This window comes from Mustela erminea, chromosome 1 (genome assembly GCF_009829155.1).
Source record: "Mustela erminea isolate mMusErm1 chromosome 1, mMusErm1.Pri, whole genome shotgun sequence".
Taxonomy (NCBI): Eukaryota; Metazoa; Chordata; class Mammalia; order Carnivora; family Mustelidae; genus Mustela; species Mustela erminea.
In genome coordinates this window covers 151,820,593-151,844,684 of record NC_045614.1, presented here as the reverse complement: position 1 = coordinate 151,844,684, position 24,092 = coordinate 151,820,593, and the positions used below count along the sequence as shown (strand labels likewise).

General features: G+C 39.3%; 1 protein-coding gene across 4 annotated transcripts in view; it reads right to left on the bottom strand.

Moving 5' to 3' along the window:
* GK5 (glycerol kinase 5) overlaps window positions 1–24,092 on the bottom strand; it is a 77,492-nt gene that overhangs the window by 51,140 nt on the left and 2,260 nt on the right. For all 4 annotated transcript variants that reach the window (XR_004286750.1, XM_032346943.1, XM_032346958.1 and 1 more), the window contains exons 2-4: window positions 17,381–17,474; window positions 14,538–14,613; window positions 3,026–3,119 (exon numbers count right to left, since the gene is read on the bottom strand). Coding sequence is in view for 3 of the 4 variants with exons in the window: in XM_032346943.1 (XP_032202834.1) it covers window positions 3,026–3,119; window positions 14,538–14,613; window positions 17,381–17,474 (264 nt within the window). In the remaining variant the exon portion in view is untranslated. The remainder of the gene's footprint in view (window positions 1–3,025; window positions 3,120–14,537; window positions 14,614–17,380; window positions 17,475–24,092) is intronic.

Genomic DNA, 24,092 nt, shown 5'->3' with positions numbered 1-24,092 from the left:
CATATAACTTGGATTCTCCAGGGAACTACACTAAGTGAAGAAAGCAAATCCCAGAAGGTTTTATACTGCATCACTCTATGTATATAATATTTTGGAAGTGAGAAAAAAATTTAATGGAGAACAGATTAGTGGTTGCAAGGAGTGAGGGACGGGAAGAGTATGGGGAAGCGCACGAGAGAGAGAGGATGCTGTTACAAAAGAGCGACACGAGGGACCTTTGAAATGTTCATCATCTTGATTCTGGTGGCGGATACATGAACACAGGGAAAAAATCATACAGAAATTATAACACACACACACATGCACATACACGAGTACAGGTAAAACTGAGGAAATATGAATAAGATCTATAGACTATATTAATGTCAATACTACTATAGTATTATAGACACTATAATTATAATTATACTATTTTAGACACAATAGTATAGTTTTGTAAAATGTTGCCATTGAGAGAAACTACAAAGCCTATAAGGGATCCCTGTATTATTTCTTACAACTGCATGTGAATCTATATTTATCTCAATTAAATTTCAATTGGAAAAAAATCTGTCTCAAAACCTTTGAAATGTAGTTAAGTGCTGTGAAAGAAAGAAAGGACAGTAAGACAGAGACTGGAGTGGCGGGTGGGGACATACTACTCTATAAATGGGATGGCAGGAAAGGGTTCACATAGAGGAGATGGCATATGAGCTGGGCCTGGAAAGATGAGAAAAATCCAGTCATGACGGGAGAAAGCCTCTGAGGGTACGAATGCCTTAAGGTAAGCGGCACCTTCAGTGCTCTAAGAACAAAAGCAGGTTGGCAAAGCTGGAGCTGAATACTTAGCAACTTCAGGAAGAAAGGGTCTGGGAAGTGGTCAGAGCTGTAGACAGGGCCAATCCATGGTAAGGAGTTGGGATTTTATGCTACAAGCAAAGAGAAGCCTTAGCAACAATTAACCAACAATCAGAACAGCAGTGAAAGGAAGCATGAATGCTGCTAGAAGAACTGGAGGAAAACAATGGTGCCAGGAGACTGCCAACACAGGTCAGTTACTTCACCATTTTGTTTGGAGCTAACATTGGCTAAACAAATGACTTTGGTGCCATCTCTGGCACATATACCCTCAACATTTCCATAACCTCAACCGATAAACCATGAGCATCCAGGAGAGGGGTGCCTGGGTGGCTCAGTTGGTACAGCGTGCAATTCTTAATCTTGGGGTTGTAAGTCTGAGCCCCACGCTGAGATTACTTAAAAATAAAACCCTTAAGAAAAAAAAAAAAGCGGGCACCTGGGTGGCTCAGTGGGTTAAGCCTCTGCCTTCGGCTCAGGTCACGATCTCAGGGTCCTGGGATTAAGCCCCACATCAGGCTCTCTGCTCAGCAGGGAGCCTGCTTCCCTCTCACTCTCTCTCTCTGCCTGCCTCTCTGCCTACTGGTGATCTCTCTGTCACATAAATAAATAAATAAAACCTTTAAAAAAAAAAAAAAGAAAGAAAGAAAGAAATAACATCTGTATAGGATGAATGCAGGGTAGGCTTCTCTCAGTGGCAGGCAAGGCCCTGGCATCGTGTGTGCTAAACATTTGTCTGTGTACATTTGTCTCCTAAGAAAACCCAAAGCTTACATCATGCGCATCCTCAATATCAAGTAGATGAAGAGCTTTAAAGGCTGATTTTTGTGCCTGAAATGAGTTTTATATGTGAGATTTGGGGTTTGTACTACAGACGTAAATTATTTCCAAAGTCAAAACTTTTTTTTTTTTTAAAGACTTTGTTTGACAGACAGAGATCGCAAGTAGGCAGAGAGGCAGGCAGAGAGAGAGGAGGAAGCAGGCTCCCCACCAAGCAGAAAGCCCGATGCGGGGCTCGATTCCAGGACCCCGGGATCATGACCGGAGCTGAAGCAGAGGCTTTAACCCACTGAGCCACCCAGGCACCCCTCAAAACTTATTTTTAAAGGAATAAAAGTTATAAATACCTCACTGACAGACCTAAGAAATGTTTGATGAATTGACCTATTAAAAACTACAATTATGCATTAAGATATAGAATTCTGCATTGTAAGTAGTATAATTTAAAATTATACCATTCAAAGTTCATGACATTTCCTTATAATTACTTTCAACTCCTTGATTAGTCTGTCCTGTAAAGAGCACCTCTTGGTTCTCAGCCTTTCAAGTTATTAAAGCAAGGTGCATTTTCATATATTATACTAACAAAAGAAAAACCAACTGCGGGTGAGATTATGGCAAAAGTGTCTCTTGCACTCATGCACTGCTGTCAGATTCCATAATATCTATAATATCTTTGTTTGTTTTCATATAAAATTAATGTCTCCAAAGAGTTGTTGAGTAAAACCAATGCTCCAGATATTCCCTGAAGCACTACCTGGTACAGGCACCCTAGCTGAGGAGGCATTTAGCTGGGCGGCATTAGAACACGGAATATTGCAACACACCGTAGGCAATCTGCTGTATTGATTATACCAGATCTGGCCACATTTGGAAATTGTCTTACCCTCTGACTCAGTAATCCCACACTTACATTGACACCGCCACTGAGGTCATCATCATGGTTGTCACCGTTGTCATTTGCGACCTTTATGTGACAGGCATCAGTGAAGAGCTCGTGGCAGTCAGCTAGTTATCGATCTCAATATTCATTCTCCACTTTTCTAATAAAAGAGGATGAAATCTGGACACTTTCCTACTTACTTTCTGGACACAGTCTGCATTTTGTCTATTTCTCCAAGAATGGCAACTTGGCAAATTCTTCTCCAGGAATGAATTCTCACTTATGTGAGAACATCTGGACCGTCCTAAACCTCCTCAGGGTTTCCTGAAGTGTAGTACTTTAGTCTACCACATATGCTTTTGGGTAACTATTAATAAGTTTCACTGATGGGAGGAGTGTGCATATGTGTATTCTCTTCTCAATCTCCTAAAGCAGTACAAATAGGAGATTATACACTTAAGCCTATAGTTATGGGACATTTACAGGGAAAACAGCAACATCCAAATCACAGAAGAAAAAGATTACCTTCAGTCTGAGCGAATTATTCCAAGATTTTACAAGTTCAACAGCTCTTAGGTCTTGCCAACTAATGAAGTTGTGAAAATGATTTCCCGTTTTCCTACGAATGATAAAAACAGTATTTGGAGACTCAATATGAATTGAGGCTATATTAAATAAAAGATCTGCCATAAGAGAAAACAAAATTAGAGGGCACACTGGAATCTCAAAGTATAAGTTAATTAAACGGGGCTTGCTGAATGACTTATTTTATAAATTGAACACATTTTGTAAGTATTATAATATGATAAATAATATTAAATTCTAGACCAAATTCTAGCAGGAAAGATGCTCTTTTTGAAGCATCTTCTGCATACTTCTAAAACACAAGAACTTAATGAAAAGGCCTTTAAATACTTGCCCATATACCTTAAAAAGAAGCCAATGCTTTCCCCCTTCATTGTACCTTGTCACACTATCAGATCAAAACCTCTGTACCTATAGAAGAGCTGAAATATTGCCTAAACCTATTTCTACATCTCTCAACGTTATGACTGGCTTAGCCACTGGCAACCTACCAGGCTTATCAAAATGTGTCTAGTAAAAAGAAATTTAACAACCTCTGGGTGGACACTGCAATATAAGTACAAAACTAAGAAATATAGTAGAAATGAATCATTTCCCTTGTTGGCTCCTGTAAGTCAACCACTGACATCTACCAATCTTCGACACTGAACTCAGACTTGCTTTCTACTCTATTTCCAGCGGCCCTCCCATGTGGGTTGGCCACGTTCAATTCCCTAGACTGTCATAACCCCTACTTCTTAAGCAGTCCATACTCAAGAGCATGTCCTCAACTTTATTAACCTGGGAACATTCTACTCCTGAAATTCTAACATTCCAATATATTAGTCGACACTTCTTGCTATTATTCCAGTTCTCTCAATCTTACTCTCTAAATGCCTTCCCTTCAACCTCACTGCAGCCTTTAATCCCTCAAACATTCCCTTTTCTTCCTACCAACCTCTCCCAGGATTCCTTCCATTCTTGCATCCCATGACCTAGCACACTCTCTACCCCTTGACTCTCTTTATAAAAATTGTGGTAAAATATATGTAACATGAAATTTGCCATTTTAAACACGTTTAAGTACACAGTTCAGTGGCATTAAGTACAGTTCACAATGTTCTATGTTACCGTCCCCATTATTTCTAAACATTTGGGTTGTTTCCAGCTTCTTGCCACTGTGCACAATGCTGCTATTAACACTGCTATACCTGTTTGAGTCCCTGTTTCCAACCCCTCTGCACAAACCCCTAGGATGAGAATTGCAGGGTCATATGGTTAAGTCTACTTTTTGAAGATCTGTTGAACTTTTTCCCACAGTGGCTACACCATTTTACATCCTTGCCACCAGTATACAAGAGTTCCAGTGTTTCCCCATCCTCACCAATACTTGTCATTCTCTATTTTTTTTTAATTTTTAAAAAGATTTGTATTTATTTATTTGACAGGAGAAAGACAGCGAGAGAGGGAACACAAACAGGGGGAGGGGGAGAGGGAGAAAGAGGCTTCCCGCTGAGGAGGGAACCCAACACAGGGCTTGATCCCAGAATCTTGGGATCATGACCCGAGCCTAAGGCAGATGCTTAATAACTGAGCCACCCAGGCACCCTCTTCATTTTTAAAATTATAGCCATCCTGGTGGGTGTGAAGTGATACCTCATTGTGGTTTTGATATGTGTTTCCCCAATGGCTTATGATATTGTACATCCTTCCATGTGCTTATTGACTAATTGTATATTATTCCAGTCCTCTGTCCATTTATGAATTGGGTTATTTGGTTTTTTGCTATTGAGATGTAGGAGTTCTTTATATATTCTAAATATTAATTCTTTATCAAATAGATGACTTACAAATAAATACTCTCCACCATTTTGTGAGTTTTCACTCTCTTAATAGTGTCCTCCCCCCCATTTTTCACCTCTATTAATGAGAATCACAGCATTCACCTACATCATGAACATGTTACTTCTTTTTCCTTCAGTGATCCAAATAGTCACCATTATCATTAATGCAAATCAGAGAAGCAATATTCTAATTTTCCTATAGATGAGATTACAAACCAAACACACCAAGGTGCAGACCAAGACACATGCCTTCTATGCTGCTGTCATTTTCCAGAAATCTTACAGCACATTTAAGATATCACTGACTATAAATTTTTCCAGACACATTTCTAAAATGCAAATTGTAGGGACGCATGGGTGGCTCAGTCAGTTAAGTGGCTGCCTTCAGCTCAGGTCATGATCCCGGGGACCTGGGATGGAGTCCTGCACTGGGCAACTTGCTCGGCAGGGAACCTGCTTCTCTCTCTCCCTTTGCCTTCTCTCTCTCCCTCTGCCTGCTTATGCTCTCTGTCAAATAAATAAATAAAATCTTTAAAACACAAATTGTACACTCTGCCAAAGTAATTTCAACATGGCTTTATTTCTTGTCCTTGTGATTAAATTTAGGGCAATTTTTATACTTTGGGGAATTCCAGTAGGTAAGAATATGAAAGAGGAATTAGTTGTCAAAAATATGAAAATATCGGGGCACCTGGGTGGTTCAGTGGGTTAAAGCCTCTGCCTTCGGCTCAGGTCATGATCTCAGGGTCCTGGGATCGAGCCCCGCATTGGGCTCTCTGCTCGGCAGGAAGCCTGCTTCCCTCTCTCTCTCTGCCTGCCTCTCTGCCTACTTGTGATCTCTGTCTGTCAAATAAATATATAAAATCTTAAAAAAAAAAAAAAGAAAATATCTTAATAGTGTTTTCTGATGCATATACGTTTTTGATATTGATGAAGTCCAATTTATCTATATTTGGTCTGTTTTGTTTTGTTAGCTGTGCTTTTGGTACCATCTAAGAAATCAGTCCTATATCCACAGCCATGAAAATTTTCCTCTATGCTTTCTTCTAAGAGTTTTGAAGTTTTATCTCTTAAGTTTAGTCTTCAGTTCATTTTTTAAGTTAATTTTTGTATATGGTATAAGGTATGGGTCCATATTCATACTTTTGCATATGGACCCCTAGTTTTCTCAGCATCATTTGTTGAAAAGATGGCTCTTTCTGCATTGCCTGGTCTTGGCAGCCTTGTCAAAAATCAGAGTTGACCATCATATTTTTTTTCTTTGGGCTGACATAACAAAGCACCTCAGACTGTGTGGCTTAAGACAATAGCAATTTATTGTCTCATAGTTCTGGAAGCTAAACATCCAAAATCATGGTGTTGTCAGTGCCAGCTCCCTCTGTAACCTATAAGGGAATCCTTCCTAGCCTCATCCTAAGCTTCTGGTGGTCTGCAGCAATCTTTGGCATTCCTTGGCTCAGAGGTGCATCACTTCCACCCCCTCCTCCACAGAGTATTCTGTGTGTTTTTGTTTTCACGTGGCCATCTTTTTGTGAGGACACGAGTCATACCAAATTACAAATCCACCCTACTGCATTATGACCTCATCCTAATTTAACTAATTACATCCACAGTGACCCTATTTCCCAAGGTCAAATTCTGAGGTGCTGCTGTTGCTTCTGTTGGGTTATTTCCCCCAAATCTCCCTTACTCCTAAGTGTGAGATTACTGAGTCAAAACATAAGGTGATTTTCCAGCTCCTCATATGTGGCCAAACCTCCAATATTTGATGGTATAGCCCATATTGCATATTGACTACTGCAATACTTTTAATGCCTTCTCAGATACGGTGCCCATATCGGATGGTGCTTTGGGGAGTGTCTGAGGCATTGGATATACTTGATAACTACTTGGAGACATTAAGTTTATATGAAAACAAATGTATTATAAAATAAGATAGTAATGCATAAGTGAAACATATCTGCCATAATCTCACCTAGACTGATTCTTCTTTTTGTTATTTAAATATACAAAAATGCACTTTGGGGTGCCTGGGTGGCTCAGTCCGTTAAACGTCTGCCTTTGGCTCAGATCCTGATCCCAGGGTTCTGGGATCAAACACTCCATCGTCCTCATCCCCCTTCTCATGCTCTCCCTTGCTATCTTTCTCTCAAATAAGTAAATACAATCTTTAAAAAAAAAAAGTAAAAATAAAAATGCACCTTGCTTAATAACTTGTAAGGTTGAGAACTGAGAGGTGCTATTTACAGGAAAGACAGAGTAATTAAGGAGTTAAAAATGGTTATAGGAAATGTCATGAATCCTGAATTGCATAATTTTAAACTGTAATATTTATAATGTGCAATTTAAATCTTAATGTATGGGGTGCCTGGGTGGCTCAGTGGGTTAAAGCCTCTGCCTTTGGCTCAGGTCATGATTCCAGAGTCCTGGGATCGAGCCCTGCATCGGGCTCTCTGCTCAGTGGGAAGCCTGCTTCCCCCCCTTTCTCTGCCTGCCTCTCTGCCTACTTGTGATCTCTGTCTGTCAAATGAATAAATAAAATCTTTAAAAAAAAAATCTTAATGTGTAATTTTAGTTTTTAACAGATTAATTCATTGAATATTCCTTAAACTGTGACTAATTTCTTCAGTTAGTGATATGTTTAAAACTTATGCCTTTGAAAATAAATGTGATAACTCTGGATATCTGATTTCCCACTCCTCAGGTACTGCAGATTTTTCTTTGTTGAGGGTTGGAGTTGCCAGCTTCTGACTTTTCCAAACTATTTTTGCAAAGTGTGCATTCCTTATTGAGTATGATCACTGAAGTTTCTGCAACTTCTCTTACCTCTGTCATTGGCTAGTGACCTGATAAAGATTTTCTTAATGTCTGGCTCCAAAAGAACCCCCCAAAGGTACTGGTCCTTTAAATCTTCCAACAGACACAGCCTGTGAAAGCCACTGCAGCTGAGAGGGCTGGAACCTAGGTGAGCATCCATGCCAGTTCTGTAGGGCACAATGAAATCCACCAAAGCATACACACTCAAATTTTTGTAGAACAATGTCCCCACTGCCTGCCCTGGCACTCACTCCAGGAATGTGAGCTGCTTTCCCCACACCCAAAGCAGGGCTGAGGAGTAAAGGATGACGGCCAGTTTGCACACACCCTCTTACCTGAGAATAGTAGCCTCTACCTTGATCCATCATCCCCTGGTTGTTACAAGGCCCAATCAGGTTCTAGAGTTCCAAAATAGTTTACGACAACCTCTCTTCCTAACTCAATGCTTGATCTGTCCAACTCTCACCAATTCCTTCTCCCTTTTTCTGCACAATGTCACTCTCTACACCTTATCTTTCCAGTTAACCATTTACCTTTTCAACACCAACCTGGGATTCTACCAGCTTTATTCTGTGTCTACTTTCAATGCCAGAACCTTGTGAATTGATACCAATCCATTGTCTATGGAACACAACCTTGTCTATGTCCTCAGAGTCACTTAAAACAATAAAAGTCTTTCTCTTGTCCCTCATTAGTTTCCTCCCCATGCCCCACAAATGGTACATCTTAATTTTCACAGATTTCTTAAGGCCTAGGCCAGCACTACCACCTGCTTCTCAAAGGAAGTAAAGACACAGGAATGACTTTCCTAACTCCCCATTTCTCCCACTTCTCTTTTGGTTCAGAGGAAAAGCTTTCTCTCTCATGTCACAGGCTGGCAGCTCCACCTGAACTCTCTATACCCATGCCTTCCTGATTCTTTCCATCACTTCATTTCGTCAGTATTCCATCAACTTTCTACACATGCTTAAATCTCCCACATTTGAAACAGAACGAAAAATACCTCTCCTAACCCAGGATGCCCCCCACACCTAACTAAGCCCCTTCAACATTTCCTCATCACCTCCCATTACCTCAACTGAACACAATTCAAATGCAACTGAGATTTCTAATCATTCATGAAAATTACATTTACTGTGTAACGTTGGTTTCCTAATTTCCAGATTTACAGGCTCCTTTTCAATTTGACTTGACCTTTCTGCAATATTGACTCCTGACAATCACTTCTTCCTACCTAAAACTGTCACTTTCCTAAACTTCCATGTTATCATTGTGATGTTTCTCCTTCTATCTCTCTAAGTATATGGGGTTTTCTTTGTTTCCTTTGCCAACTTTTTTCCCCCTATCATTTCATGTAAGGATCATGCTGCAAAACACTGGCATGGTAAAGGAATAGAGTAAGTGGGAGTGGGGAGTGTTTTCAGATAGGAGAACAGAAACCTGAATAAACAATAGCCCTCAAAAAGACCTCCCAGACTTAGTCTCATTCCCCTCAAATCTACTCAACTGCTCCCTTACTACAGGAATAAGTCCACTGAAGGAGAAATATAGACTGCCCTGATTCAAGAATATTCTTTCTCAAATGTAAATTTGGTCACATTCCTCTTCTGCTTAATGGCTTTTGATAGTTTCCCACTTCTTGTAAGAGACAAACTCCTTAGCCTTACCACAACAAATGGCCTTTCCTGGACTGGGACCTTGTCTTCCTCTCTAGGTACATCTCAGTCACAAAGATTTGAGTGCCTACTATGTGCCAGGCACTGTTCTAAGTATGAAGGATCCAGTGAGAATAGGGCAGACAGAAATCCCAACATGGGACTTCTTACTCCAATAAGAGATATGTAATAAAAATAAATATGCAAATAAATAAATAAGAATTTTAGAGGCACCTGGGTGGCTCAGTTGGTTAAGCGTCTGCCTTTGGCTCAGGTCATAATCCTGGCGTCCTGGGATCAAGCCCCATGCCAGGTTCCCCTGCTCAGCAGGGACCTCGCTTCTCCTCCCCTTGTTCGTGCTCTCTTCTCACTATCTGTCTCTCAAATAAGTAAATAAAATATCGGAAAAAAAGAATTTTGGATAATAAGTGATGTGAAGAAAATAAAATAGTAAAGTGATAGGCAAATAAAATGGTCAGGGAAGGTCTCCTAGGAGAAATGATCTCTGCAGTGAAGTCTGAATGATGGGAAAGAGGTAAGTTCTCAGGTAAGAGAGCTCCAGATGGAGGGAGCAACAGGTGCAAAGCTGCTCATAACAAATGTAGGAACCAGTGGGGAGTGTTCAAGAAACAGAGAGCCGGCCAGTGTGGCTGGAGCACAGAATATGAGGAGGGGAATCTGAGAGAAGGTCAGTGTCAGGAAGGAGTCAGAACACGTGGTGGTGGCGCCTTCTCTATTTTATCCCTTGAAATCTACAGTACTTCTCATTCTTCAAACATACCATGCTCTTCCAGCTACTGTTTTTGCCAGTGATATGCTCTTCCCACTTGGAAAACTCCTGCTCATCCTACAAGGCCTGGTTCAAATGACTCTGTAAAACCCTGCCTCATTCCACCTTCTTCTATACTATTCAGTGCCCCCCTTCAGCTCCCTCATTACCAGGTACACAGCAATTCTGCTGGGCAGATTTCTAGCAGCCTGCACCCTGCACAGTATCTCCCACTGGATCGTGAGCCTCCTGAAGACACAGTCTATTCACTTTCAGATTCTCACCCCCTAGCCCAGACACCAAAGAAGTATTTGAAAAATGAATGCTGCTACCAATCAGGACTATCAGACTGGGTTTGACAGAAGTGAAATCTACACATACACGATTCTCTGTGCCATTCTACACACAATAGCATCTACTTACACACTTAAATCTGATCTTTAATCACTGGTTCATCAAATGCTCACACAGCAATTTGTGCCAGGAGCTGGGGACATAGGTATGAAGAAGAGAGAGACACGGCATCTTTGCCCCTATGAATATATTCTCTACTAGGGAAACCAAAGAAATACTCAATTACTCAATTGCTTACTTACGATAGGAATAAGTCTTCTGAAGGAAAAATACAGACTGCAATGAATATACTAACAGGGAGACCTTGCCCAGTGCAGAGGTCAGGAAAGACTTCCATGAGAAATGACAATAGAAGCGAGCTCTGAAGGATGAGAAGGAACAAACAAGGAGGTTGAACACTCCTGACTAAATAAATCACACGTTCCAAGCTTCTCAGCCAGGATGAAGCACGATGCATTAGATGCTAGCATAGCTGAAGAATAAGGACAGGGAGAAGATCATAAGAGGAAAGTGACTTCATTAATTCATAACATGGTAGAAGACAATCTAGAATACTGATCACAAGAAGCCGCGCATATTCCAATATTCACTTAGCAGTGATTTGGGCTTGTTTTCCCTGTCAACAAGAAAAGGAGAAATGGAGGAAAAACATCAATAGCAATATTGTAAATGAGTTGTCTTAAGCCTCTCTAACACATTCCGCCATTCCGAGGCTCTTAATATATTTGTGTCATAAGTAATTGGTAAGAACCATTAACACAAGTATCAGGTACCACAATAAAAGATGTATTGGTGCGGGGAACACAGGCTCATTTGTATACTTGTATTAAGAGACTGCAAATTCCTTGAGGGCTGGTGCTCTTACTCATTTTCGTATTCAGCTCTGCAGCCAGCACAGTGCTTTTCTCCCTGTGAGTCCTCAAACAGTTACTGAGTGAATCTCAGTTTGCTTGCATGACTCATAGTTTATGTTACTAATTGGCACACACCCTGATCCGAGGTTAGCAGGCAGAAGCCTCCCTGAGAGACACAAGAGATTGAAGAACCAAAACAGCTCAGATATTTTAGAACAAAAGGAACGTAAAACAACCAAGATGGAGGAGATATGCCATTACTTGAAGAGGCAGGCTAAACACACCACTGATTAAATACACTGAGAAAATTTTTTTAACCTTAAGAATATGAAGAAAAAACAAGAACCAAGTTTCCTGGCATCGAAAGGAGGGGGAAAGAGAAAAACAAAAACAAAGTTCAAAGTTTTAGATATCCTTACAGCGACAACCGGAAAATAATGTTTGTACGGTCAGGACAACAGGACCACGGCCGTGACTGCAGGAGAAAGAAGCGCTGAGCTGGGGCGAGGAGGTGCAGGCTGGGACTGAAATGCACAGCAGACTGTGCCAGGGGCCTGTCTGTCAATCTTTCTCCAGAAAATGAGCACGAGGTACTTCCTGCTGGCTCGGAGCCATGCCCACTTCTGCACTGTATCTCCGCTCTCTGTTGTGGTGCTTGCAGATCTACCGACATTCTGTGCTCGGGGAGCATTATTTTAAGACTCCATTATTTCAAGGTAAAAGAAGCACAAAGCCTTGTGTGGGTTTTTTTGGGGAAATCTCTAGCGCTTCAGTTCCTACAAGCAAAGTTTCCAAAACTCGTGAAAGAATACAAACATCTCAAAAAAGGACAGTCAAGGAGAAAATTCACAATTAGCTGTCTTAGGAAGAAATCTTGCTCTTCCACAAGGACACCACCACCAGTAAGGGGAGTGAATGGTCTTGGAACCTGACCTGACTCCTCTGTTTCTCCCAAAAGTAAAACATGGTCTTACTGCCACATACAAACTTTCTTCCTAATACTTTGATCTTCCTGTTATGAATGACCTGCTATCTAGGTTTTGATGTAAACAATCTTTGTGGGCAATGATCTAATCTCCAAATCCAACAAAACACAACACTTCCAGTGAGTTATTTCCCTAGGTACACTCCCTTGCCCCTACTTCCATCCACCTACTTCCCAGATCCCTGTTTGTCCTATCATGCCAGCTTTTTGCTTTCTGATCCCGTTTGTATTGGGCGGAGGGGTGAATATTAATTGTCCGAATCCTCAGTCTTCCTTTTTTTCTATCCATGTAATTCCTATCAGAGAACACACCTATTTCTCTCGACTCAGTCTATGTTAACAATCCTCCACTAGGAGTGATTCTCTCCCCCAAGGGACTTTGGACAATGTCTGGAGATGTCTTTGGTTGTCACAACTGGGGGAGTGGTGTGCTGCTGGTACCTGGTGGGCAGAGGCCAGGGATGCTGCCTAACACCCTACAATGGCCCCAACAACTAGTATCATCTGGCCCAAAATGCGAACAGTGCCACTCTTTAGAAATCCTGATCTACCCAGATGACCTTAATTCATTTAGTCTTTCATCTGACAAATGTATCACCTATTTAAGACGTGCTCTGCCCAGCACACAGGTTGGGAAGTTTGGGGAAGGCATGCTGTAGATGCAGGCAACCATTTGAGATACATCGTATCTTGAAAGAAAAAGCACCTATCTAGAGGAAATGAGCCATGCCTTAGTTAAACCAGACAAACGTTCTAACCACCTTTGGGGTATCTCCACATTCACACATCCCAAACCAAACACTTCATCATATTCCCTTCCACCCACCTTCATCACCATCTAACTCATTCCTCCTCTAATGTTCTCTGTAATTTCTATCATATCCCCTCAAACATCAAGGCCAGACATATTGGTAAAGTTAAACTTCTTCCTCTTATCCAATACTGAAATAAAAGCCAAGACCTTGTGAATTCACCCTGATTATGTTTCTAACACTTATCCCTACTTCCTATATCTATTACTTTTCCTCCCCACTGCCCTATGCTCAAGATGCCTTTGGAGTCTAGTGCTTTGTAACAAAAAAACATCTTATAGAGTTTTGTGATTGTTGTTATTGTTTTTAACGAAACCCATGTTGGAGCTCCTGGGAGGCTTAGTTGGTTAAGCGTCTGCCTTCGGCTCAGGTCAAGCCCCGCATCAAGGCTCCCTGCTCAGCGGGGAGTCTGTTTCTCCCTCTAACACCCACCCAGCTCTTATGCTCTTTCTCTCTTTCAAATTAATAAAACCTTAAAAAATTTAAAGAAACTCATGTTGAAGGAAATATGGGTGTAGTGGAAAGAGCATGTCTGGAATCCAAAAAGATAATTTGGAATCTTGGCTCTATTTACTAACTGAGTGGCCTTGAACCATTTACATAATTATTTCACTGAGTCCTGGTTTCTTCTTGTAAATAGTCATAATACCTAAATAACAAGTTTGTTTGTTAGAATAACAGAATCTGAAATATAGATATTCACTATATGATAACCATTATATTATAATTGTGTTTAATCTACATATACCCCATATGTTGTAGGTACTTAAATATTAAATTTGTAATAGACTGAAAATATAAACCATAATTATAGAATCGTGTTTATGGGGGCGCCTGGGTGGCTCAGTGGATTAAGCCACTGCCTTTGGCTCAGGTCATGATCTCAGTGTCCTGGGATCAAGCCCCGCATCGGGCTCTTTGCTCAGCGGGAGCCTGCTTCTCTCTCTCTCTGCCTGACTCTCCGCTGACTTGTGATCTCTCTGTCAAATAAATAAATAAAATCTTTAAAAAAAAAAAAAAAAAGAATCGTGTTTATGAAATTTGTTAGTCTCTCTTGAATCTTTTCTGGTATAAGCTAATTTTTAAGATTTCAATCCATGCTTATTTGAAAAACTACCTTATATCAAAAGAAAGGAATGGAGAATTTTATGACAGTAACAGTATTTTTTATTGTTATCATTTTATGTAAGTCGACCTCAGATAACATGCAGGGAGCGTATTTTAAAATGCCAGAAAGTAGGCCCACTTTCATCCCTCTTAACCAAGTTAAACTTCTATTAATTCACCAATTTAAACTCTCCAAAAAGGTTTCACAGCAATGGAGCAATGTATTCACTGTGGTCCAAACCCAGCAAGAGAATGCTTATCACACAATGCACTTACTTGTTCCACGTAATAAAAGTTCCTCTCTGTGTTGAAATGCCAAGACCAACAACTTGATTCATCTCTATCCCAGCAGCTAAAAATAAAGATAGGTAGAACACATGTTTAAAAGCTAGTGAAGCTTTTCTTTATAATATTACAGTCTGGGAAATAAATCATTCAGTATAATCTTTAAGGGAAACATATGGGTTTAGCATTTAGTAACATAACTGGCGCTAATAAAGGAAGCACTACTAAGATGGTTTTACAGTAATTTTTTACTTAAAGGGGAAAAGGTCATATTCTAATAATAACAAAAGGAGCTTTCTGTTTTAAATGTTAGAAAAAAAGCAAACACCACTCAAAGTAAGTTAAACTGTATTTCTTCTTGATAATACTAAAAGACTGATCTTAATTCAAGCAATGATCAACCTATAAAAATTAATAAAGGGAAACCTCTCTAAAATGCATTGCAGGCCAAACCACTGGGTCAATTACAGGAAGACCTATCAATCACAGACCCCAAGAGTAGAATCCTCAGCAGGAAGGAATTGGCAATTATAGGTCATTAATGGGAAAAGATGTACATTGCATCTGCTAAAATAAATTTACCCCAGCCAATGAAAAACCATCCTTACGCCAAACTCTCACTTTTCTCCAATGGACTACAGTTCAAAACAATCCTTCCCAACCTTTTTCTCCTTTTCCACAAAATAACATTCCTTTCCTTTGTTTGCTGAACTAGCCTATGGTTTTTGCCATAGCTTGCTCATCCCAAATTGCTACTCCTGAATAAATCGCCCTTCGCTGGTATAACAACTTATTTTTATGGTTACCACAACATAGTATAAGTTGATGGTTGATGACAAGAAAAATTCCCGGGGAAAACAGTATAATTACTGAAGCTTAGATCTTAACAGATGCTAAGATGCAAATAGAATGTGGTCTTTCTGGGGCACCTGAGTGGCTCAGTCAGTTAAGTGTCTGCCTTCCGCTCAGGTCATGATCCCAGGGTCCTGGGATCCAGTCCTGCATCAGGCTCCTTGCCCAAGAAGAGAGATTCTTTCTCTCATTCTCTCTCTCTCTGTCAAATAAATAAACAAAATTTTTAAAAGAAAAAAGAAAAAAAAAACCATGGTCTTTCTGGTTCATACTTCTTAAAATATTGCAACTCAAGTATTTTTTTATTTTTAAAGATTTTATTTATTTATTTGACAGAGAGAGATCACAAGTAGGCAGAGAGAGAGAGAGGAGGAAGCAGGCTCCCTGCTGAGCAGAGAGCCCGATGCGGGACTCGATCCCAGGACCCTGAGATCATGACCTGAGCCAAAGGCAGCGGCTTAACCCACTGAGCCACCCAGGTGCCCTCAAGTATTTTTTGTGATATTCTTTTAGAAAAGCAATTTATCCCACTAGGAAAATTAGGTACAACTTGAATTTGAGCACTGAGGAAGATACTTTACCCCTGTATAGTACTCCCCTGAAAAATATTTAACCTGAATCTAATCATGGGGAAATAAGACAACTGCAAAATGCAGGACCATCTATTAAAAGAGACTAGACAGACTAACTGCCAAATGCAATGCCTCACCTTTGGATGGATTCTAGATTGGAAAAAAAAAAAAAACCCTACTAATGACTGAGATAAGAGAGGAATACTGAAGATTAAGTATTAGAAAATACTACGGTATTAATGTTAAATTTTGTCTGTGATATGTGCAGTGTGCTTATATAGGAGAATTCTCCCTTCCTTTGGAGGTAATGCTGAAATATTTAGGGATCACAATAATTATGTCAAATGAACCCTTAAATGGGTCAAAAAAAAGAGTCTGTAAAGAATGATAAGCACTGCTAAACATGTGTGAATCTGGGGAAAGGCATACAGGTGTTCCATGTACTATTCTTGCAGCTTTTTAAAATATTTTATTTATTTATTTGACAGAGAGAGATCACAAGTAGGCAGAGAGTCAGACAGAGAGAGAGGGGGGAAGCAGGCTCCCCGCTGAGCAGAGAGCCCGAAGCAGAACTCGAAGATCCCAGGACCCTGCGATCATGACCTGAGCCGAAGGCAGGGGCTTAACCCACTGAGCCACCCAGGTGCCCTTTCTTGCAGCTTTTTAAAATAAGTTTTGAAGTATTTCAAACCAAAAAGGCAAGAAGGAGAAGCAACTGAGACACAAAAATGAAATGAAAGATCTTTTAGAATTCACATTTACAAGTCATCTCTTGCCATATTCTTAAAGAAAGTTACACGGTGAAAATGTCCTTAAAGAGTTAAGATTTCAGGTGCCTGGGTGGTTCAGTCAGTTAAGCTTTTTCCTTCCACTCAGGTCACGATCCCAGGGTCCAGGGATCAAGTCTGGCATTAGGCTCCTTGCTCAGCAAGGAGCCTGCTTCTCCCTCTGCCTCTACCCCTTGCCCTGCTTGTGCTCCCTCCCTCTCTCTCTCTCTCGGATGAGTAAATAAAACATTAAAAAAAAAAAAAATACAGGTAACACAGCTATAAATTCCCGAGAGCAGGAACTGTGGGTTATAATTTTGTTTATAACCCTCTAGTATTTTGTACATAATAGGAAGTCGAACGAGCACTAGACACATGAAGAATGAAGAAAGAAAGTAAGCCTTTATACTGTATTGAAAAAAGATTTAAACCAGAGGACAGAGAGTTGCTGTTACCTTTCCTTGACAAAGTGGTTAATTATAAATCACAGATGTCTGCTGAAAAATACTGAGAAATTTTACCCCAGTAAAATACTATTTGTGTAATTATAACTTAGGAAACCCACAAAATTTGACAGAGTGAGGAAAACTTTTACTACAAACAAAATATACTTTATTATTTTTATTTTTGCAAGTCTAATTACCTTTAACAGATTCTTTTATTACAGTCACAAACTGAAGCCAGAGAACATCGGGATCAATTTCAACCCAGCCAGCTTGAGGATAAAGACTTTCTATCTATTTGGAAAAAGAAAATTTCGTAAAAACAACATTAGGTAAGTCAATAACATCTGGGTCTTAAAATTTTTTAAATGGTTAAAATAATTAACAATTTTATTTCATTTATTATCTGATTAATTTTATTGTTAAAATAGAAATTATGATATAAAGCTTTCTCTAGTTCATGAGTTTACAGAAAATTTTAGCTTTCTTTATTTTATCTTTACTTTCTAAGTTTTCTATAATGAAGATGCACTATTTTTATAAGAAAATAATATTTTAAAAACAAAAATTAACAAATAAAGTACTAAGTTCTGATTCAGACTATGATGGAGGAAACACACTCCACCCTGCCTCTACCACTGAATGCAGGGATAAAATGTGGGTTGAATGCACACTCTAAAAAATCTAAGGTTGCAGGAAGATGGAGGAGGATAAGAATTCGAGTACAACTAACTGGTGGTGAGTTTCCAATTTCTTCCCTGATATTCCCTGGTATAATCAAGACAGTCCGCAAAACCAGAAGTGGATAACAGGAGGCAGTGGGAACTCCAGGAGAAGCTCTCATGTTTTGGCTAACACTCAGAGAGAATGGGAGAAATCCCCCATATTTCCTCTTATCCCCCTGCTTCCCTCCATACTTTTGTACCCAGGCTAGTGGTTGCAGTAGTAATTGCAATACCTAAAATACTGAAGGAGGTAAAACTCCCTCTCCAACCAGAGGAGATAAGGCCCAAGACTGCCATGTTTTTTTCTCTCTCTCTCTCTGTAGTCCTGATGTGTAGCCCCAGCTGTGGGCATAGGAAATGCCAGAATAGTAGGGTAATGAAAGCTCCAGCATTCTGGTAAGAGGCGACAAAAGGGGAAGCTCAGGGAACCAAAAAGTACCACACCATCTCAGAGAGGGAGGAGCTTGGGAAAGCTGCTCTGGAAAGCTGGGTATGAATTCTGAGACTCACCTTGAAGCTGTACATGTGTGAACTGTAATCTAAACAGCATAGCAAAGATGTTAAGAACTAAGGGACAAACCCTTACCCGGGTACCAGATGGGCTACTAGGTGGCACATTCACAGGGCATGTACAAATAGTACTGTCAAGATTCTGGAAATGACAAACACTGAAACCAAAGTTCACAGAAAAACTGGCAGAATTTGTAGGCTGAACCCAACTGCATTAACTGCCTGGTTAAAGAAAAATATCAACATTCATCATAGGATTTACATAAGACCTGGAGTCTTATAACACTATATTCAAAATGTCCATGATATAATCTGAAATTGCAAGGTATATGAAGGACTAGAAAAATCTCACCTCACATGGGAAAAGATAATAGAGGCCAATGTCAAGAAGACAGGTATCTGATCAAGACTTCACAAGCAGTGATTATAAAAATGTTCCAAGAAGAGAGGGCAAATTCTTTTAAAACCAATGGCAAAACAGAAAGTCTTAGCAAGAAATATAAGACAAAAAGAAAAACAAAATAAAATTTTTAGAACTCAAAAATATAATAATTAGGAGAATTGAAGAAGTGCAGAGAGGCTGGTCAAGGGGTACAAACTTTCAGTTATAAGATGAATGAGTTCTAGAGACCTAACATCCATTATGGTGACTATAGTTAATAATAATGTACTGTATACTTGAAATTTGCTAGGAGAGCAGTTCTCAAGTGTTCTCAACACACACATACACAAATAGCGTGAGGTAATGGGTATGTTAATTAGCTTGATTATGGTAATCATTTCACAATGTATATGTGCACCAAAACATCAAGTTGTATACCTTACCTATATACAACTTTTATTTTCAATCATACCTCAATAAAGCTGGAAAATCAATTAAAAAAGAAAAATAGAATTAAAATTAAAAAACAGGGGGGCCTGGGTGGCTCAGTGGGTTAAGCCGCTGCCTTCGGCTCAGGTCATGATCTCAGGGTCCTGGGATCAAGTCCCGCATCAGGCTCTCTGCTCAGCAGGGAGCCTGCTTCCTCCTCTCTCTCTCTGCCTGCCTCTCTGCCTACCTGTGATCTCTCTCTGTCAAATAAATAAATAAAATCTTAAAAAAAAAAATACTGGATGGGCTTAACAAGAGAATAAAGACAACAGAAGAAAGTCTTAACCAAAGATAAATTAATGGATATTATCTAACTTAAATAACAGAAAGAAAAAGTATTGGAAAAAAAGAATGAATAAAGCCTCAGGGATCTATGAGACAGGAGCAAAAGGTCTAGTATTTATGTCATCAGAGTCCCCAAAGAAGGGAAAAGAAAGAGTTCAATGCAAAAAAAAAAAAAAAAATTAGGGAAGTAATAGTAGTGCTAAAAATTTTTCAAGTTCAGTGGAAGACTTAAAATCTATATATTCAAGAAACTTACAAGACTCCTAAAAGGATAAGTCCAAAGCATTACACGTCCAGATCCAGCATAATTAAAATACTGAAAACCAAAAACTAAGGAAAATCTTGAAAGCAGTCACACATGATATACATAGAACAATGATTCTGTATGACTGCAGACTTCACATCAGAGCCATGGAGGCCAGGAGGAAGTGGTTCAACATTTCTAAAGTGCTAAAGAAATGCCATCTACAATTGCGTATCAAAATCCCAGTAGGATTTTTTAGTAGATACAGACACGATGATTCTAAAATTTATAGGAGAAAGCAAAAGAACAAAATAACCAGAAAAATGTTGACAATTAAACTGGAGAAATCATACTATTTTAAGACTTATTATAATGTTATATTAGTCAAAACAGTGTGCTACTAGCATAAAAATGGAGAAATAGGGGGTGCCTGAGTGGCTCAGTTGGGTAAGTGTCCTGAGATCCAGCCCTATGTTGGGCTCAGTGCTTAGTGCAGAGTATGCTTGTCCCTGTCCCTCGCCCCACTTATGTGCTCTCTCTCTCCCTAAAAAAAAAAAAAAAAATTAAAAAAAAAATGAACAACTAGATATCAATGGAACAAACTTCAGAAACAGACTGACACAAATATAGCTAATTCATTTTGACAAGTATATACAAGACAATTCAATGGGAAAAAAGATAGCTTTTTCAACAATTGGAAATAGACATTTATATGCAAAAAATTAACCTCAAACTCACATCTTACACAAAACTTCACTCAAAATTGATCACAGATCTAAATTTAAGACATAAAACTATAAAATGTTTAGAAGAAAACACAGGAAAAAAATATTTGTGATGTGGTGTTAGATGAAGTGCTCTTAGACATGACACCAAAATTACCATTCATAAAAGAGAAACTGATAAATTGAACGTCAAAATTAAAAACATTTGCCCTGCAAAAGACATGGAAGTACTCTTAGACATGACACCAAAATTACCATTCATAAAACTGAGAAATTGACAAATTGAACATCAAAATTAAAAACATTTGCCCTGCAAAAGACATGGTTAAGAAAATGAAAAGACAAAACACAGACTGGCTTAAAATATCTGTAAATCACACATCCAACACAGCACTTACATTCAGAGTATATGAAAAAATCTCAAAATTCAACAGTAAGAAAACAAACAACCCAATTAAAAAACGAGCAAAAGACTTGAACAGGCACTTCGCCAAAGAAGATATATATGGATAGCATATATGCATAGAGAAATATTCAGCATCATTAAACATTGGTGAAATGCAAATCAAAACCACAATGAGATACTGCTACATCTACCAGAATGCATAAAATAAAAAACACTAACAATTTCAAGTGTCAGTGAAGAACTCTTATACATTGCTGGTGAGAATGCAAAATAGTACAGCCACTTTAGAAACATGTGGTAATTCTTTGTTAAGTTAAACATGCATTTACTATGTGACCCAACAATACCACTCCTAGGTATTTATTCTAGAGAAGAGCAAAGTTAGGTTCGCATTAAAATCTGTACACAAATGTTTATAGCAGCTCCAATCACAATCACCAGAACCATGGATACAACCTAACTGTACTTCAATTGGTGAATGAATGAGGCATATTCATCTAATGGATTACTACATAGAAATAAAAAGGAATAAACTATTGATATACATAATATGGACAAATCTCAAAGACATTATCCTGAAAAAAGTCAGTCTCCAAAGGCTACTGATTATATTGTTCCACTTACAGGACATTCTCAAAAAGACAAAACTATGAACATGGAAAATTGATCACTGTTAGGTATGGGAGGAGTATGACTACAAAGGGCTAGCATTAAAAAGGGCTAATACGAGTTTTGGGGATTACTCCTACATTGGCTAAAAGTCACAGAACTTATTCACCAAAAAGGCAATTTTACTGTATGTTAATTTAAAACATAAAATAAAAAGAAGCCATGGCTTCAGTTTAACATGATGGCTTAAACCTACATATCTGACCTCCAATTCCTCTCAAGGTTCCATTAAAATAAAAACATTAAAAAGGTTTATGCAGAGAGACGATGCTAAGAGAGCAAACAGGCTCAGACCAGGTTTTAACAAATGTTTTTAATATGAACAGTGAGTGGGTTGATGGCACATGGCTAAACAGAGGAGAAAACTGATACTTCACTCCCTGCTCAGGTGACACGCCTTTGTTCAAACTCTGGCAGGCAGAGATTCTATGGTAAAGCCTTGAAAATTAGAGGCACCTCCAAAGACTGGGATGCCAGATGGGGTTGAACACAAGATTGGTTTAAAGTCTTTTTTTTTTTTTTTTTAACAATTTTTATTTATTTGTCGGACAGTGAGAGAGAGCATAATCAGGGGGAACAGCAGAAACATAAGAAGCAGGTTCCCCACTGAGCAAGCACTCTGATGCAGGGCTCAATCCCAGGACGCTGGGACCACGACCTGAGCTGAACGCAGACACTTAACTGACTGAGCCATCCAGGCGTCCCTGGCTCAAAGTCTTTATAAGGATCCCCAATCCCTTCCTCTAGCCAGATCACCACCCCTCCCTAACCAGGCAGAAGGTAAAAGGTTTACTCACAAAGAGACTGAACCAGAAGAGTGCTTTCTTTGCAAATATATACCACATACAGCTAAGTAGGGTAAGACCACAGAGTGGTACTGAAAATAGGAACAACCAAAAACCAACCAAAGATCTAACATGTAAGAAAAGACCAAAATAAAGAAAACAAAGGAATGCCTAGAAAACAGTGACTATGTGGGGAGCATGAGGGTGACAAGGTCTGATATGAAAAAAGGGTCTACTATTTCCCAGTGAGATATCAGAGACAGACTTAACAAAATCCATTCCCCTTCTATCAAATAATATGTTTTTTCTATGCAAGACTTTGGTGACCACAGATAAATGCCTCAACTGCAATAAACGCTTCCTGATCCCAGAAAAACTCAATATGGGTATCATTGCATCAAACCTACAAACCTTCAGACTTGGAGGTGGCACTACAGGGTCACTCCCCTAACTCCACCAGCTCGGAGAACTCACTCTCCCCAAAAAATGTCATAATAGTAAAATCTCCTCCTGTCTTGAGGGAAGACGAAACGGAAATTAGACAAGAAGATAACCAAAGCCAAGATTTGTTTTGCTGATTACAAACAAAACAAAAGACAGCAAACAACCAGAATTTTTCAATACTGTCCAGAAGGGTACACAGTAGTGCAGATTATACTATCTTCTTTGGATTGGCCTTTCTGTCCTTTCTTCCAACAAAGACATTATTAGTCTTTACGGTTTCTCACATAGTGTGATGTTCCAATGGGGAACATGATAAACTTTCTCCTTAAAACTAGAAACATCAAACATTGACATGTGGATTTTCAAATCTGAATACTATTCTAGTATATAACACCAATATTTAAGAATCCATTCAAAGCCTTTTTAAAAAATAAAAATTAATGGCGCCTGGGTGGCTCAGTCGTTAAGCATCTGCCTTCGGCTCAGGTCATGATCCCAGGGTCCTGGGATTGAGCCCTGCGTCATGCTGCCTGCTGGGCGGGAAGGCTGCTTCTCCCTCTTCTGCTCCCCCTGCTTGTGTTCCCTCTCTTACTGTGTCTCTCTCTGTCAAAAAAATAAAATCTTTAAAAAAAATACAAATTATAAAAAAAAGAAACAAAAAAACAAATTATAGAAAAAGCCTAAAAACGTTTCTCTGCTGTTAAAAAATGAATGCCACAAGAAATAAAACCGGTCTTCTGAGAGGCCTAGTACCAGCTTTCTAACACAAAGCGTTCGTGTTTGGGATTCCAATTTTAATTAAAAGACCAATTTAGCCTATTATGTTCTTTTTTTAAAAATATTTTTATTTATTTGACAGAGAGAGACAGCGAGAGAGGAAATACAAACAGAAGGAGTGGGAGAAGGAGAAAACAGGCTTCTGGCTGAGCAGGAAGACCAATGCCGGACTCGATCCCAGGACTCCGGAATCATGACCTGAGCCAGAAGGCAGATGCTTAACAACTGAACCACCCAGGCACCCCCAGCCTATTATGTTCTTATCTCTAAGGGTGATCTCTTCACTTTTTCTTTCCCTGTTTCTCTTAGAAGCTATTTATGTAGCAGTTATCAGTTAAATCCTATAGTAAGACGGTCTGGGTTTCTATTGTATCTAGCCTTATTATCCTATTAGCAGAGATGTGATTTTCGTTGGAGAAAATAAAAGTTCTATGCCCAATCAGTCTCACGAAGCAAACTGAATTCCTAACA